This window comes from Coffea arabica, chromosome 2e, assembly GCF_036785885.1.
Source record: "Coffea arabica cultivar ET-39 chromosome 2e, Coffea Arabica ET-39 HiFi, whole genome shotgun sequence".
NCBI classification, from domain to species: Eukaryota; Viridiplantae; Streptophyta; class Magnoliopsida; order Gentianales; family Rubiaceae; genus Coffea; species Coffea arabica.
Genome location: NC_092313.1, coordinates 73,032,433 through 73,048,247, shown reverse-complemented (window position 1 = coordinate 73,048,247; position 15,815 = coordinate 73,032,433). Strand labels below are relative to the sequence as shown.

Here is a 15,815-nt window from a genome sequence, read left to right as displayed (position 1 = left end):
AATAATTTTAGGTACGCCCGTAAGATTTAATTTTTCAATTACCTTACATATTAGAAGAGCCCTATTCTAACCAAATAACACGCTACCAGGGTTATTTTAGATTAACTTGCATATTCCTCTGACACAAATTCAATCATGTCAGTTGCCACTATTTTAGAGCAATTAAACAATTATGAATTTAACGCTCTAATTGACATTTAGGTTGCTAAATTAATTCAACGTTTGGTCCAGGATACTCAATTAATAAAACAAGTATAAGCACTACAATCAGAGAATATGCAAATACCAGTAAATAAGAGGAATAAATAAAATTAATTCGATCTCACAATTTTTAGACAAACTAAAACCTTTATTGTTCCTTACCTAGAAAAAGAGATTTAATTCATCTGTATGGAGAAAATCCCACGCACAACTGTAAAATTAATTGTTACATACATCATATCTCGATTGAGATGATCAATCCGAATGAATAATTGAAAGAACAATGTATAATACGAAAAAATCAAAAGCTAAAGAGTAATCAAGATGGTCTTCTATTCTTCTCCTCTCTATTCCCTACCTAATTCCCTACTCCTATACGGCTACCCCCTCCCCCAAAAGCAAAGAAAAAGAGTCCTAGTTTTTGTTGATCTCCGTTCTCTTTGGAAACTACCAAAAGAAGAAAAAGGAAGCGTCCTAATTTGACTCCACGTCTGTCACATATTTTCCACTGGATAAGGAAACAGAATTGAAGTAGTCTCCACCTTGTTGACTGCTACACAACGCTTTTACTTTTTGTCACAGGAATTAATTATGCGCACCTCCTGTTCACCGAGGATATATGGCTAGCAATTGCATCAATTAGTAGATGTAGTGAGGAATTTGTACCCTTTTACCATATTTTATTCCAACTCCCTGCAATAAATACAAATTTTCAAAAGTGAGTAGAATCTGCCGATTAATGCACACTTGATAATATAATAGGAGGGAATTAATTATAAAATAAATGACAAAATTGTGACTTATCAATTTCCCCCACACCTAGACTATGCTTGTTCTCAAACATGAGAATACCAAACAAACATCAATTCCTGATAATGCTATCACTCTATCCTCCTATTGTCAAGATATCGAGAAAACACATATCAAGCATTAATGGTCAAAATTCAAGAAACATCACCTCGATTAGCTTTCTTTGTGAATTTTCTTCTTCTTTTTACTACTTAAGATGAAATCATAATACTACTACTACAATTGTTCTAATTAGTCTTAGAGAGTAATTGGCAGGTTGTCGAACCTGTGTAATAATAAATATTGTTCAAATAAAATATAATTTTTGTAGATAGTGATAAGTAAGCTCGAATCCATAGGGATTGGGGATATTTGTCTCTTTTGAAATTTAAATTGACAATGAGGGTTTTTTTATAGCAGTGGTAATAATTAAACGGTTCGAATAAAAAATAGATAACCGACTAAGAATTAAATGACAAACTATTAAAATCAAATTAATAATGACTAAACTCTAACCAAGAAATAATTTAGGCAATGGTTCACCTAATTGATCATCGATGCAAAAGTAATTTCAATTATTAACTAATAAATAAGTTATAACTGCCAAACAAGCGAATGACAGTCAACTCCTCCTTACTATGTCAGTGACTAAGGCACACCCGTTAATCATTATTCTAATCGAGAAATAATCCAAAGTATGCCCGTAAGATTTAATTTTCCAATTACCTTACATATTAGAGGAGTCTTATTCTAACCAAATAATACGCTACCAGGGTTATTTTAGATTCGCTTGCGTATTCCCCTGATACAAATCCAATCATGTCAGTTGCCACTATTTTAGAGTAATTAAACAATTACGAATTTAACGCTCTAATTGACATTTAGGTTGCTAATTAATTCAACGTTTGGGTTCAGTATACTCAATTAATAAAACAAGTATAAGCATTATAATCAGAGAATATACAAATATCAGTAAATAAGAGGAATAAATAAAATTAATTCGATCTCACAATTTTTAGATGAACTAAAGCCTCCGTTGTTTCTTGACTAAAAAAAGATATTTAGTTCATCTCTATGGAGAAAATTTCACGCATAACTGTAGAATTAATTGTTGCATACATCATCGCTCGATTGAGATGATCAATCCGAATGAATAATTGAAAGAACAATGAATAATACGAAAAAGTCAGAAGCGAAAGAGTAATCAAGATGGTCTGCTATTCTTCTCCTCTCTATTCCCTACCTAATTCCCTACTCCTATACGGCTACCCCGCTCCCCTAAAAGCAAAGGAAAAGAGTCCTAATTTTTGTTGATCTCCATTCTCTTTGGAAACTATCAAAAGAAGAAAAAGGAAGTGTTCTAATTTGACTCCACGTCTGCCTCTGCCGCATATTTTCCATTGGATAAGGAAACAGAATTGAAGTAGTCTCCACCTTATTGACTGCTACACAACGCCTTTACTTGTTGTCACAGGAATTAATTCTGCGCACCTCCTGTTCAACAAGGATATATGGCCAGCAATTGCATAAATTAGCAGATGTAGCGAAGAATTTGTGCCCTTTTACCATATTTTATTTCAACTCCATGCAATAAATACAAATTTTCAAAAGTGAGTAGAATCCGTCGATTAATACACACTTGATAATATAATAGGAGCCCCCCGGGGCTAGACCATCTGGTCTTGAGCTTCTTCCGAAACTCCAAAGTCAAGTGGTCGAATCCCACTTAACTCCCGGTGCGCTTGGGGTGGCGGTGTACTTGGGCGCAGGGGATTAGTCGGGCCGCCTTCGGGTCTTGACCCGGACAGCCCTGTGTTGATAAAAAAAAAAAAAAGATAATATAATAGGAGAAAATTAATTATAAAATAAATGACAAAATTGCGACTTATAGGTAATTCCTCGTACAGTATAAACATCTACTTTCCACAAAATGGCCGTGAAATTGAACCATTTCTGCAGTTCAAACGGACTGAAAACTGATTTAGTGTTTGATAAAAAAACCATACCCCAATCACACCAGGAACCACTCAATGGCATCAAGACACCGAAAGAAATTTAAGGAATGGCCAAGATCAATTGCTTGATTTCTTCCTTCCTTAGTGGATGACTCATCACTAATCATCAAAACAAATTTTCTGATAAGCAACATCATCATCTGTCATGAAGCAATATTTAATTAACACCTTGAGTGAACATTTTCACAAACAGACTCCCTCTCTCTCTCTCTCTCTCTCTCACACACACACACACAGAGGCTTGCTCTGACCTGATGGGCAGCTCCACCCTCTCTGAGCACTAAAACCTCTCCAAGAATATGACACCTCGCCCATTCCATCTTCCTCCATCTTAACTCTCCTCCTGCCATGGCCTCCGACGACCACCACATTCCCAACGGCTCCACCACCACCCCACCTGACATTCAATTCGAATTCGCCCACCACGACCCCGCAATAGCCCGCATCAACAACGGCAGCTTCGGTTCCTGCCCATCCTCCGTAATCTCCGCCCAGCAAGATTGGCAGCTCAAATGGCTTCAACAACCCGATGATTTCTACTTCAACACCCTCAAGCCCTCCATCTTAAAAGCCCGTTTAATCATCCGGGACCTCATCAACGCCGACCACGTGGAGGAAATCTCCATCGTCGATAACGCCACCACGGCCGCAGCCATTGTCCTGCAGCATGTTACCTGGTCCTTTTTGTCCTCCCAGTTTCAGCCCGGCGACGCGGCAATCATTCTCCACTATGCTTATGGGGCCGTCAAGAAATCCCTCCAGGCCTATGTTGCCCGCGCCGGCGGCCAAATTATTGAGGTGAAGCTTCCGTTCCCCGTGAATTCGGATGAAGAAATTATTCAAGAATTCAGAAAGGCCCTTGAATTGGGGAGGATGAATGGTAGGAAAATCAGGCTAGCTTTGATTGATCATATTACTTCAATGCCTAGCGTTGTTATTCCTGTCAAAGAATTGGTTAAGATGTGTAGAGAGGAAGATGTGGATCAGATATTTGTTGATGGGGCACACTCCATTGGGTGTGTGGATATTGATGTGAAAGATATTGGGGCTGATTACTACACTAGTAATCTGCATAAGTGGTTTTTTTGCCCGCCAGCTGTGGCGTTTTTGTACTGTAAAAAATCGGATATTTTGAATCAATTGCATCATCCTGTTGTTTCACATGAATACGGGAATGGATTGGCGATCGAGAGTTCTTGGATCGGTACCAGGGACTATAGTGCTCAGTTGGTAGTTCCAGAGGTGATGGACTTTGTGAATAGGTTTGATGGTGGGATTGATGGAATTAAGAAGAGGAATCACGAGAAGGTTGTGGAAATGGCAATTATGTTGGCTAAGGCGTGGGGGACGCATCTAGGTGTGCCTCCACATATGTGTTCCAGCATGGCTATGGTGGGATTGCCTGCTTGTTTGGGGATTTTTAGTCACTCTGATGGCTTGAAGTTGAGGGCTTATTTAAGGGATTGTTTTAAAGTTGAAGTGCCAATATACCATAGAGAACCAGAAAAAGGGGAGGATAGTCCTATAACAGGGTATGCAAGGATTTCCCATCAAGTGTATAACACAGTTGAGGATTATTATAAGTTCAGGGATGCTGTTAACAAGCTCGTTAACGATGGTGTTACTTGTGCTTTTCTCTCAGATTGAGAAGGTTATACATCTTTCTTGGAAGCTACTTCTGAATTTTTGCTCTTTCCTACATTTGCATGTCAAATTACTAACTCGTGAGGTAACAATATGTATCAAAATAATGAGAAGCTGATGATCGAAGGAGTTAGTCATGCCATATTACGGTTGCTTTTCTCACGGATTGGGTTTTGTAGAATTTGCTACCAACAGGAACTTTGGAAATTGAGTTACTTGATTTCTAGGTCAAGTTGACTCTTTTAAACGTTTTGTGGATCTCTTTCTTTATATCTATATCTACCGTCTGAAGCTTGGTCCTTCTGCTCTTGCTTTGTATACTACTTGCCTTTTGCAGCTATGTATGGGTAAAGAAAATAAAGGTCTTGGTTTGATAGAATCATTTGATGGTTCCAGATCAAAAGTATAGAACGTGTCTGCATCAAAAGGAGCTCCTTCATTTTCAGAAAAACAGAGCATAGGTCGTAAAATTTTTTCTTGTGCAAAAGTCCGTTTTCGTTACGAAAATTCTTTCTAGGTGAGGATTTCTTATGCTTCAATTATATGGTGTATTTGCAGTGTAAAGGTTTCCTTTGGAAAACCTAAAATTGGTGGGCTTTACCATTTTGTAAAAGGGTCTACCCCACTTTGGCTAAAAGGGCACATTTAGTATCTTATTGGAGAAAAACTCAACCTTTACTCCCACTTCTGAAGAGTAATGAGGTCTTAATTTCCCAGATACACCACTTCCTAATGATGCGAAAGAACTAAGAAAAACTTCCAATTTTCATTTAATTTGTGACAGATAGTCACTAAGAGAAACAATTGTGATATGAATTTCCCAACTCTGCAATGAAAGTACGGATCATATTTATGCTACATATTGTGATTGGACTAACTTGATTCTTCTGCTGGACATCATAAATATTGCTGCTGACAACTACCTACAACTTTCAAGATATGTTTTCTTTGAATTAGAGCTTCTTTCCATATAAGTTCATGAATTTTAAATTTCTTGTGGTTGATGATCCATAACGTATATAAAGTTTGGTCTTGACACAAGCATTTTTTGTGTTTGGTTGCTCAGAAATGCCCATCAAAGCATATTACTGTAAAGGAAAAACCGCTTTTTTGAGTTTTTCTACCTGTAAATTACCCTGCCCAATATGCTTTAGTTGTTCCTAACATGCCTTTTCTTCTCTTGTAGATCACTGGCTGATGAATGATTGTTTTTCAAATAAGAAATACTTCTTGGTTCCTCTTCATCAGTTTAATTTGGTGCTGACCACCATAGCTTCAAGAGGTTGAAGACAAAGACCTGTAAATTGAAGTGCTTACCTGCACTCAAAAGCTTGCCTTCATGGCCGTTGATGCTTCAGCTACTAAAATACCTCTGATACTTGCCATTCATGCTGTTGGAGCTATTGGCTAATAAAGTGCCTCAACAAGAATTATGTGACTTGATTGATTTCACTTGATGGACTTGACACCTTCAAATGCAAATGGAAGTTTGCTGTGAAGTGTTAAGCCAGAAACTCATCCACTAAAAGCTCTGTTGTACTATCCTGGATGATATAGCTATGTCCATTTAACTTGTAAAGGGGACATATTAACGGGGATCGTTTGAAGAGCTGGCACATTGTCCTACTCGAATTCCTTGGACACTGGAGTTGTTAGGTCATTGTCTAGATGTCTTTCCTAACATCAGTTTCAGTATTTTATTTGAATGGGCTGCATCAGCATTCTAGCTCGTTGGGTGGAAGGACTGCTGCTTCTTTTAAGCTGAAGTTATACATACATTTTTATTTTTTTTTTCAGGTGTAGATTTCAGTTACAATGTAGTCACTGTTGCATTGGCAATGGTCATGGTTTGAGGAAACATGTACCTTTTTTATTGATTTTGTTTCCAAAAATCTACTTAATGTTCAGGTTGATCAGAATAAGCAAAAGCTGTTATACCTTGAAAAATGGAAAGTTCACAAAGCTAATACCATTACCATATCTGTAGTTTTATTTATCGTGAAAACCATCCTGGTTAGATTTTTAAAATTGATTTTCCTCCCCATCTAATTATGGAAGATCACAATCCATGTCGTCAATGAAAATGGAAGAGCTCTTTCTGAAATCTGATTCTCCAAGGACATGATGTCCATAATACATTTAAAATTTTAGCAATTGTTGTTTTCAATTATTAGGGAGATTTCTTGTTTTAGGTTGAGTTTCGTTTCTCTTTTAACAGAATTATTGGGCTGAAAGTTGCCCTTCGAGGCAAAGCAAATTAGAGAATTCTCTTCAACTCATTAGCCATAAAAAAACTTAGAAGATGACGGGCATTCTTTGCCTCTCCCTTGTAAATTGGGATTATCTCCTGTCAAGAGTTTTCAACTCCACTTTAGGAGACAGATTCTTTTTAGTTACAAAGTAGTTTTACATGAGAAAAGTTGTGAAGAGAGAAAACAAACATAAAAGCCTAAAGAGAGCTGCTTCTTAAAATATACACGTGTGAAGAGAGAAAACAAACATAGGCCCCTATATATGCAGCTAGTGCCTTTGCTCTCTTGACATTCTTCATAATGAAATGGATCCTTGCGCAGAAGATCGACAGAGTCCATCAAAGAGGTTAGTCAATACATAAACCTTGTGCTAATATTTCCTAGTAATTGATCTTCCTAGTTATGTTTTTCACTTTTCTTTCTCCTTTTTCTGGTCCAGGCTTGAGGGCAAAGTTGCACTCATAACAGGTAGTGCAAGAGGAATTGGAGGTGCAACAGCAAAGCTATTTGCCAAGAATGGAGCCTACGTTGTTATTGCTGATATACTAGACGAATTAGGATCAAAATTAGCTGATTCAATTGGAGGGCGCTACATACATTGTGATGTATCTAAAGAAGAAGATGTTGAATCAGCAGTAGAATTTGCGTTGGCATGGAAAGGCAAACTAGACATCATGTTTAACAATGCCGGCGTCAGTGGCCCTGGAGGGAGCATCTCCAGTCTTAACATGGAGGATGTGAGAGCCCTCCTCTCCATCAATCTGTTTGGCATTATACACGGCATTAAGCATGCTTCGAGAGCAATGATCGCAGGTAAAAATGGAGGCAGCATTATCTGTTCATCAAGCTCGGCAGCCATCATGGGAGGCCTTGCCTCACATGCCTACACAGCATCAAAAAATGCAATTCTTGGACTGGCCAAGACTACTGCTTGTGAGTTGGGAGTATATGGGATTCGTGTGAATTGCATTTCACCTCATGGTGTAGCCTCAGAGATGCTCTTGAGTGCCTACAGAACATGCCTTGGGAGGGATGATCTACAGGCTGAGGACGTAACAAAGATTGTGGGTGAGAGGGGAAGTCTCCTGAGAGGCAGAGGCGGAAGTATGGAAGATGTCGCAAAAGCAGCATTGTTCTTAGCTAGCGATGAATCTGGATTCATAACAGCCCACAATCTTGTGATTGATGGAGGATATACTTCAGCTTGCAGTCACATGAGTCCCATCTACACTTCAAAAGTTTAAAATTCACTAAGTATAAAGGCATAACGATCTTTCTCATCTGCTGTGAATCTTAGAAATCCAAAGAAATTGGTGATAAGCATTTTACTTCTGTTGAATAAAATCACTTTTGTTCACTTTGGCACTGCCCAGATGTTTTATCATGTTTAGTGCAAATTGACAAAACAGTTTTCAGTCGACATAATTAGATGTCCAATTTCAACTATTCATCCAGATAAAATGGAAGACATAATTAGATTGTTCTGAAGAATGCTAATCATATATATGTAAAGCACTGGACAAAACAAAATCAAGAAACTCTCTGGCAAGCCGGGCATGCATTATGGGGATGACACAGGAAAATAAAGGTCTCCTAAGAAGATCACTTTGAAGGAGGAGACCTCCAAATCTGTGCCATCTTCTAAAGGGATTGACACTGGTACTATAACGGTTAATTTGGAAGCACTGGATCAAAACTGATGCTGACTACATTTAACAAAGAACAAACATATTCACCCTAGTATGAAACATCAATCCAACTCTTGTATTCACTGTTCATCTATCAAGTATCGTGATTCGTCACTGTGAGCTGGTGATTAGTATGTCATTAGCAATGAGTGGTAGTGCTTGAACTCGATGAAGAGCAAGAATAAAGAGGGGTTCTTCGTATCTCTCTGCATGTGATACCAAAGCAAAAGTTAATGGAATGTACTGCTATTGTACTAAATTTCAAAAGCATTTGTCAAAATGGTGGCTCTTTATATGATGAATTGCAGAACTGCAAACTCCAAAGTTTTGCAGGTATCCAATGGGGTTGCATTATACTACCACAATTGTGCACCAGAGAAATATGAGCTTATCTTTGTACGAGTGACATGGCATTTCACAAAGGATTTTGCCATCTGTTTTTTTTTTTTTTGGGGGGGGGGGGGGGGGGGGGGTGGGTGCAGGAAGTGAATGTACTTTAGTTAATTGTGTTTAAATCTTTTTGAATAAACATGATCATTGAACTTCAGCAACATAAACAACTCAATTAGTTTACAATACTCTGTTGCCATACCTCATGTATTTACATCTTGCATAGCTCAAGTAGGCAAAGATTTATTGCATCTGTTAAACTGGAAGTGGCTCGCCTTTAAGTATTCCACCCATCTCCATCCTCCATGATTGATCCACTAGGCATGACAACTCTCTACAAATAAATTCACATTTCTGAATAAAAACATGGTAGCTCAGCCCCATCAAAAACCTAATACACCCTTGATCCAAAATTTTATATCCCATAACTGGTATCAGTATAAGAGACAGTTCTACCTATATAATAGTTTAAAAAGGAAGTGAAAAGGATGATATAGGTCGACAAGATATGCTGAAAAATGAAAGAACATATGGAGACACTACCTTTCATACTACATGAAGAGTCATTGAGGAGAAACTTTGTATGATTGACAATTTTCAATCATAGGAAATTGGACACTATACTTCAGAAAAAGGAAAGCAAGACAAAGAATTATGCCTGGCAAAATTCCACCCAAAACTCCTACCAATATAAATCTATACTCTCAGTAAATTCACTTGGTTGATGCTGAGTACATTTCAACTCACCCATGAGCAGAACATATGACCTTGGTAATGTCCCATGGAAACTAAATTACTTTACAACATCAACATGGAACAAGTGTACAAACTCAATGGAATTTGAACACAGCTACATGGAACAAAAGTACTAACTCAATGCAATTCAAACACGAGTACACTTCTCCTCTGTAGACCTACTTTCTGACTAAGATAACAACAGTTTAAAATTTTCATTTTTTCCATAGAAATACAGGTGATAGCCACGTGCACAATAGGGAACTGAAGTCCTCCGTCCATAAGTGAAGCAAATACATAATGCAGCAAAGTTGTTAACAGCTAATCAAGAAAAATTAATCAAAGAAAGCAAAATCTCTATTTAAAAATATATATATATTCCAAGACAAGAAATTATTGGAAAAATTAAAAAGAAAAAAAGACCTTACTTAAGGTCATGGCTGACGACAAGTATAGTTAATTCCTTCTTTAGATTCTTTAGAAGTTTCACGACATCTGCACGAGCTCTCCAATCTGAATTTCATAACACAGAAAACATTCAGCGATCTAGGAGTGGTTACTTGGAGAATAAGAGGAATGATCAAGATAATTCAACAATATAACCTAATCAGATATGCCCTCACTTCATTTTTCAAGACTCAAAGAAGTAGCAAGACATAACAACACAATTCTTTGAAATAAATTATAATCCCGAAAACAAAATTAAACAGTCAACCAATAACTTGGAAATGGTGTATATCCTCATGAATACCTACCACCTCCCACTATCCTCGATCATTTCCTGGAAAGAAAGTGGTATCTTAAAAAGGAACTATATCTGCCTTTTATGTTTAAATCTCATTCTATCTGTATGCAATTGTTACCTTACTTCCTCTCCATCCAAGCATTTATTTGTATTGGCAAAAGGATCAACAGAAGAATGAATCTATACCATCGACTAACAAAGTGAATTGCACATACGCACATCCCTTTTCTTTCTCTACAAATAACTGTAATATATGCTACTGTTACAATTAAACTATCCTGTAGGACTTTCTGAGTGTGTCCCATGCTACACATTTGTAAGAATAAATCTAACATAACTGTTTTACTGACATGTTTTTCATCATATTTACTTAGAACATGAAAGGTAGAAAGGAAATTTGCAACATGAAGCATAACAAGTTACAAGCAATTTAGCATAGGGCATCCGCATACCAAGACCAGCAAGAGGCTCATCCAATAACAACAAATCTGGAGCTTGTACCTGAGTGAAGTAAACAAAATTTTTCAGTCAAATTAGCACCAGAGTGCAATAATGACATGTAAATATGTGTACCATTTTGCTGGTGCAGACATATTATGAATGTCAAAGTAGGAAAAAAACATCAGAAGATACAGATTCTCACTAACTGAATTGCTAAAGCAAGACGACGTTTGTAACCACCACTTAGTGATTGTGGATCTTGATCCAAAGCAATTCCAGTTAGACCAACCTGCAACAACCACAAGAAAAAATTTTGGAACTGCACAAAATAGAAATATTCTGCAAGACAGATAAATTATAGAACTAATGGTAATTAGAAGGGCAGCGAATGAATTAATTCAATGACAATACATACTGAAGTAATAGCTTTTTGAAGTCTTAATGCAAGAAGCTCTTTCAACTGACTGCCACCTTTTTGTCTTGCCCACCCGAAGATGACTTCATCAAAAACCTTCTCTGCCACAAAATACCTAGTACATGGCGTATTATTTTGCAAATTCCTTAGTGCAGTTAAGCAAACTTGCATATTAGAGGAGAGACTTTTTTTAGTGTCATTTACATATATCAAACAATAATATCTAACTGTGAGATACCCTAACAGCAAACTCATAGCCTGACAGCCTGCTCTAAAGTTGGACATTTGTTTACCTATATCATTAGTTTGATATTCTTTTTTGCTGTAAGTGTGCAATTTCTTTCTATTTTCTCTTGGTTTTCATTCTCTCCAAACATAAATTGAGAAAAAGAAGCACTTGGATGGCAGGAGTATGGCACACCATAATACTTCACCTATCAACAATATTTCCCAGATAACATTGTTATATCCAGTTTGCTCAATCTAAAGTCATTCTCTAGATTGATGAACAATCCTACACCACTCAAACCTATCCAAAATCTATGTAACCCTTCAGAAATTCTCGTGAAAGAAAGGTAGAGACTTAAAAAGTGTTGAAAGATATAAGGTCAAGCCAATCATAAATCCTTCCCTATTCACCCTACCTCCCATAAAATCACAAGTTCATCACACCAAATAAATCAGTTATGTGTCACATAAAGATAAAAACAATAGAACTTTCATTTTAAATTTAAACAGCATCTCATTACCTCTCAGGAAATTGAAATACAATCCCAACTTTATTTGCATCTAAGAGTTCAGGGGACCTATTTGGGCAGCCATCATTACCATATCTTTGGACATGAATGGAGCCTGACGTGGGCTTACTAAATCCTGCAATCAGCTGTGCATAGAAAAATCAGTGATGCAAGTTTAACTTGAGGGACAAATCATAACTGTATTAATTGTACAGCACAAATTCTAATAACAGAGTTAGCACCTGTAAGAGAGTAGTTTTTCCACTACCACTCCGTCCAAATATCAAACCAAAACTGCAGAAATCCATGACAAAAAGATAAAATGTGAAGCATTTCATAACAGATGCATGTGTCCACTAAAACATGGTGCAAGGAAAAATTTACCATCAGTGAAATTCAAATCAAATTTGAAAAGAAAGAAAAAGAATGCAATTTGAATACATATATTCCACAAGCACCAATTAATTAACAGAAGAAGATAAATTGGTTTTACTCAGGTAGCTTATGTTACCAGTTTGAGGGGAACACTGAAAAACTGTTTGAAAGTAATAGAAATACAGCAGTTGATTATGCAAAGATAAGTAAGAAACAAGGTTCCACCTTTTTTCACGGAGGGAGAAACTCACGCCATCTAGAAGGTTGACTTTTGTTCCAGGAGGTTGGTAACTGACATCCTTTAGCTGGCAATAGCACATATTTTAGGAAATAGAAATTAGGGTATTTTAGCAACTCTTGACCTTCGTATTGTCCAGTAAAGATTCTACAAAGCTTAGTAGCAAAGCACATCTTGACAAAATAGAAAGAAAATATTACATATCGATTAGCAAACATATAGATGTACTGTCACTGTGGTTGAAACTGAATCAGAAAATCTCATAAAAACAGGTGTTGATATTTGTACATAAGGTCCAACAGATGATGAAGAACACTTCACATCTCAACCTCTTGGTTCCACTTGACCAAGGATGCAATTTATAAAGCACTAAATGAATTACATCCGTGCACTCTACTATGTGATAATCACCCTTGGTTGCATTCAAAACTCGGAGAGCTAAAAAGATGAAGGGCAATTTATGAAACTTGAAAACCAAACAATCTCGCATCTTAATTTGTTACAGACTCTTTTAGGATATTCGTAACAAGAAAGTTTAGTCAATTAAGCGATGCTTATCTTCTTCCTCCCATAATGTTAGGATCTAATTCTATTAAGAATCAGCAAAAGCTTTAGCAAATGATTGAATTCTTTCTGTTCAGTTCAGTTCAGCTCTCTTTCATCTATTCTCAAGATTGATGTTTCAGAACCTTCGAGATTTATTTGAACTTCAATTGCCAATATGGACAGCATTTTCATTTTGCTCTTACAGTTCAAAATTCAACAGCTCTGTACCTCATTGCTTTGTATCCACAATCCTAAATACACAGTTCGAAAAGTCGTCATTTTTTTCAAATGACAAACCATCTATAAAGTGAACACAGAAAAAACATAAACTTCAAGTCAATGTATCCCAATGTAGGAAACCAAAGGGAAAGCTTACCTCGAAGCAGGAATAATCGCAGCAGACTTTGAATGGTCTAGTCTTGCTTTCATGGACCACCCTGTGGAATAAAATCCCCACCCCAAAAGGTACAGGGATTAACAATTGAAGTTAGAACCCGCCTGGAGTTTCTTGTGCAGAAAAGTAGGGAGAGGAAGGAGGGGTTACCTGAAGCTTGGTAGAGGTAAAGAAAGAGGCGATGACCACCGGGGACTTGTAACTGTGGTTGTGGGCGGTCTCCAACTCCACGTCCATCCTACCGCTGTCGCCATCTTTTGGTTCACCTGCGGCTAAAGAATGGCATTTGTGTTGTTAATTTTATTTGTATTATCTCCTTTCAATTCAATCGTCTACAGGTTCAGTTTATTTCTGGTAGTAGCAGCTGAAAACCAAAAAAGGAAAAGGAAGATCATTAAGGTTCGTGGTCAACATAGACGTTTTAATAAACTGTACTTTATTAGAATTTGATTTAATCACTAATTATTATCAATGTATAAATTCGTATAATGTTAAATTGTTAATAGAGCTCCTTACTATTTTGAGTTTTAATTTATAAAGGGATAATTTCAAAAATCTCCCCAGAGGTTTCTGACAATTTCACTAATCTTCCCTGAGATTTGAAAAATTACATTAACCTCCCTTAAGGTTTATGATTTTGTAACAAAATCAGTTCATCTCTGAAAAAGTATGACTAATAAAATTACTTTTAGGAGAGAGATGAAAATTTTGTTTCACAAATACCCCTTATGCATTCCAATCAACGTGTATCAGCAAAAATAATTATCAGTTGCAAACAATTATCGGCCAAGACGCATTGCAATTATGATTATCTCGAAAAATTTCATGATTTCAACTAAGATTATAACTTTTAAATATTGAGCTAAGGAGATTGTTTACCTGATTTAGGGTATACCTTTTGTGATTTTGCATAGAAAAGAATATCCAATTTTGCCTTTCTTCTATCTTTTTTCTTAGCTACTTTCACGAAATTATTTTGATACAAAGGCCATCTCTTTAGTTTCTAAACCAAGGGGAAAAATCTTCAAAAACAAACTTATTGTTCTATTTCTTTGCTTGGTGCTTCTTTTATTCTACTCGAGCCTTTCTTATGTACGATTGAAATGTGGTCACATCAAGTCATGTCAATCACAAAACGGTGCCAATTGGTATGGCAAAATGACACTATTTTGTGTCTTTCACATTACTATTCATATTTGTTAATAAATAATTCTATTAATTAGTTGATTTGTGCCATAATTACTTAATTCTCATATTTTAGTTTCTAATCTTAGATAATGTGTTGAGGTACATGAGTAATTTTATACTAGGTGATGTTAGCAAATGGCCCCTTATTTTGTCAGAGGAGGTCAGTGTAATTTTTCAAATCTCAGGGGAGATCAATGAAATTATCAAAAACTTTAGGAGAGGTTTTTGAAATTATTCCTTTTATTAATGGGTTGATTTGAGTTTATGAGCTATTAATTAAAATTGTTAAATGCTCTACGGTCATGAGAAACTTACGCTAATATCAATAACCACGGGTCTTTTACAAGGTGTATTTTTTGGGATTTATATAAAATTTTATTGTACTTTACTATAGAAATTATAAATTTTTTTGTCTATTTAGAGTTTTAAAAAATTAAAAAACTTTATTTTTTTTCTTTTCTTTTCCTTTTTTTTCTTTTTTTTTTCCATTTTTTCCTCTTTCTCCTTCCTCCTACACTTGCTCTTCTTTCTCCCTCCATTCTTATTGCCGCTATTGATAGCCGTTACCTCAATCGCCACTGCCCATCTCTCTTTTTTTTTCCCTTCTTTTTCTCTCTCTCTATTTCCTCCTCTTTCTTTCCTTCCCTCACTTCCCTTGCCGCCCTTTCCCACCCTCGCGACCTTTGGTCACACGATTGAATCTAATTGCTTGACTAGAGGGAAAAGATGACCAGATTTGGTAGCTTGACTAGAAGTCACAGGGATCAAGTAATGGAAGGGAAGGGGGGCCAAGTGAGAGGAGAGGGGTGGACGTTAAAGGGGAAAGAAATAGGTGGAGGGATGGAGAGAGGAGGAGGGAAAACAGAGAGGAAAATAAAAAAAAAAGGGAGGGGGAGAGGGGGTGGAGTCGGTACTAGAGTAGATGACAGTGCACGTGCTAACTGGCGGACATGTTGGAGAATTGAGGTAGGAGAAGAGGAAAAAGGAAAAAGGCCAAAGAGACAAAATTTGATGGTGTTTTG

General features: G+C 36.8%; 3 protein-coding genes across 9 annotated transcripts; 2 read left to right on the top strand and 1 right to left on the bottom strand.

Annotated features, from left to right (window-relative positions):
- The first annotated feature begins 3,003 nt into the window (after nt 1-3,003).
- Nucleotides 3,004-6,526, top strand: LOC113733033 (probable L-cysteine desulfhydrase, chloroplastic). Its single transcript, XM_027259154.2, has 2 exons — nt 3,004-4,656; nt 5,836-6,526. The coding sequence occupies exon 1, from the start codon at nt 3,354-3,356 to the stop codon at nt 4,650-4,652; it is 1,299 nt and encodes a 432-aa protein (XP_027114955.1). The 5' UTR covers nt 3,004-3,353; the 3' UTR covers nt 4,653-4,656; nt 5,836-6,526.
- Nucleotides 6,527-7,122: 596 nt separating this feature from the next.
- Nucleotides 7,123-8,258, top strand: LOC113729473 (short-chain dehydrogenase reductase ATA1-like). The gene is made up of 2 exons (XM_027253767.2): nt 7,123-7,247; nt 7,341-8,258. Exons 1-2 carry the CDS (start codon nt 7,207-7,209, stop codon nt 8,143-8,145), a joined length of 846 nt encoding a protein of 281 aa, XP_027109568.2. The 5' UTR covers nt 7,123-7,206; the 3' UTR covers nt 8,146-8,258.
- LOC113733032 (ABC transporter I family member 11, chloroplastic) lies at nt 7,408-14,013 on the bottom strand. Of its 7 annotated transcripts, XM_072081017.1 has the most exons (12): nt 13,756-14,009; nt 13,588-13,648; nt 12,653-12,732; nt 12,295-12,346; nt 12,065-12,198; nt 11,316-11,430; nt 11,103-11,189; nt 10,912-10,960; nt 10,143-10,227; nt 9,182-9,313; nt 8,638-8,795; nt 7,408-8,126 (listed from the first exon to the last, which is right to left on the bottom strand). In XM_072081017.1, the coding sequence occupies exons 1-10, from the start codon at nt 13,857-13,859 to the stop codon at nt 9,235-9,237; spliced, it is 846 nt and encodes a 281-aa protein (XP_071937118.1). In that variant the 5' UTR covers nt 13,860-14,009; the 3' UTR covers nt 7,408-8,126; nt 8,638-8,795; nt 9,182-9,234. The 7 variants fall into 7 exon arrangements, with proteins under 7 accessions (XP_071937118.1, XP_071937120.1, XP_027114952.2 ...); XM_072081019.1 differs by lacking the exon at nt 8,638-8,795 and having other exon boundaries at nt 9,182-9,333; nt 13,756-14,013; XM_027259151.2 differs by lacking the exon at nt 8,638-8,795 and having other exon boundaries at nt 13,756-14,010.
- Between the last annotated feature and the right edge of the window lie 1,802 nt (nt 14,014-15,815).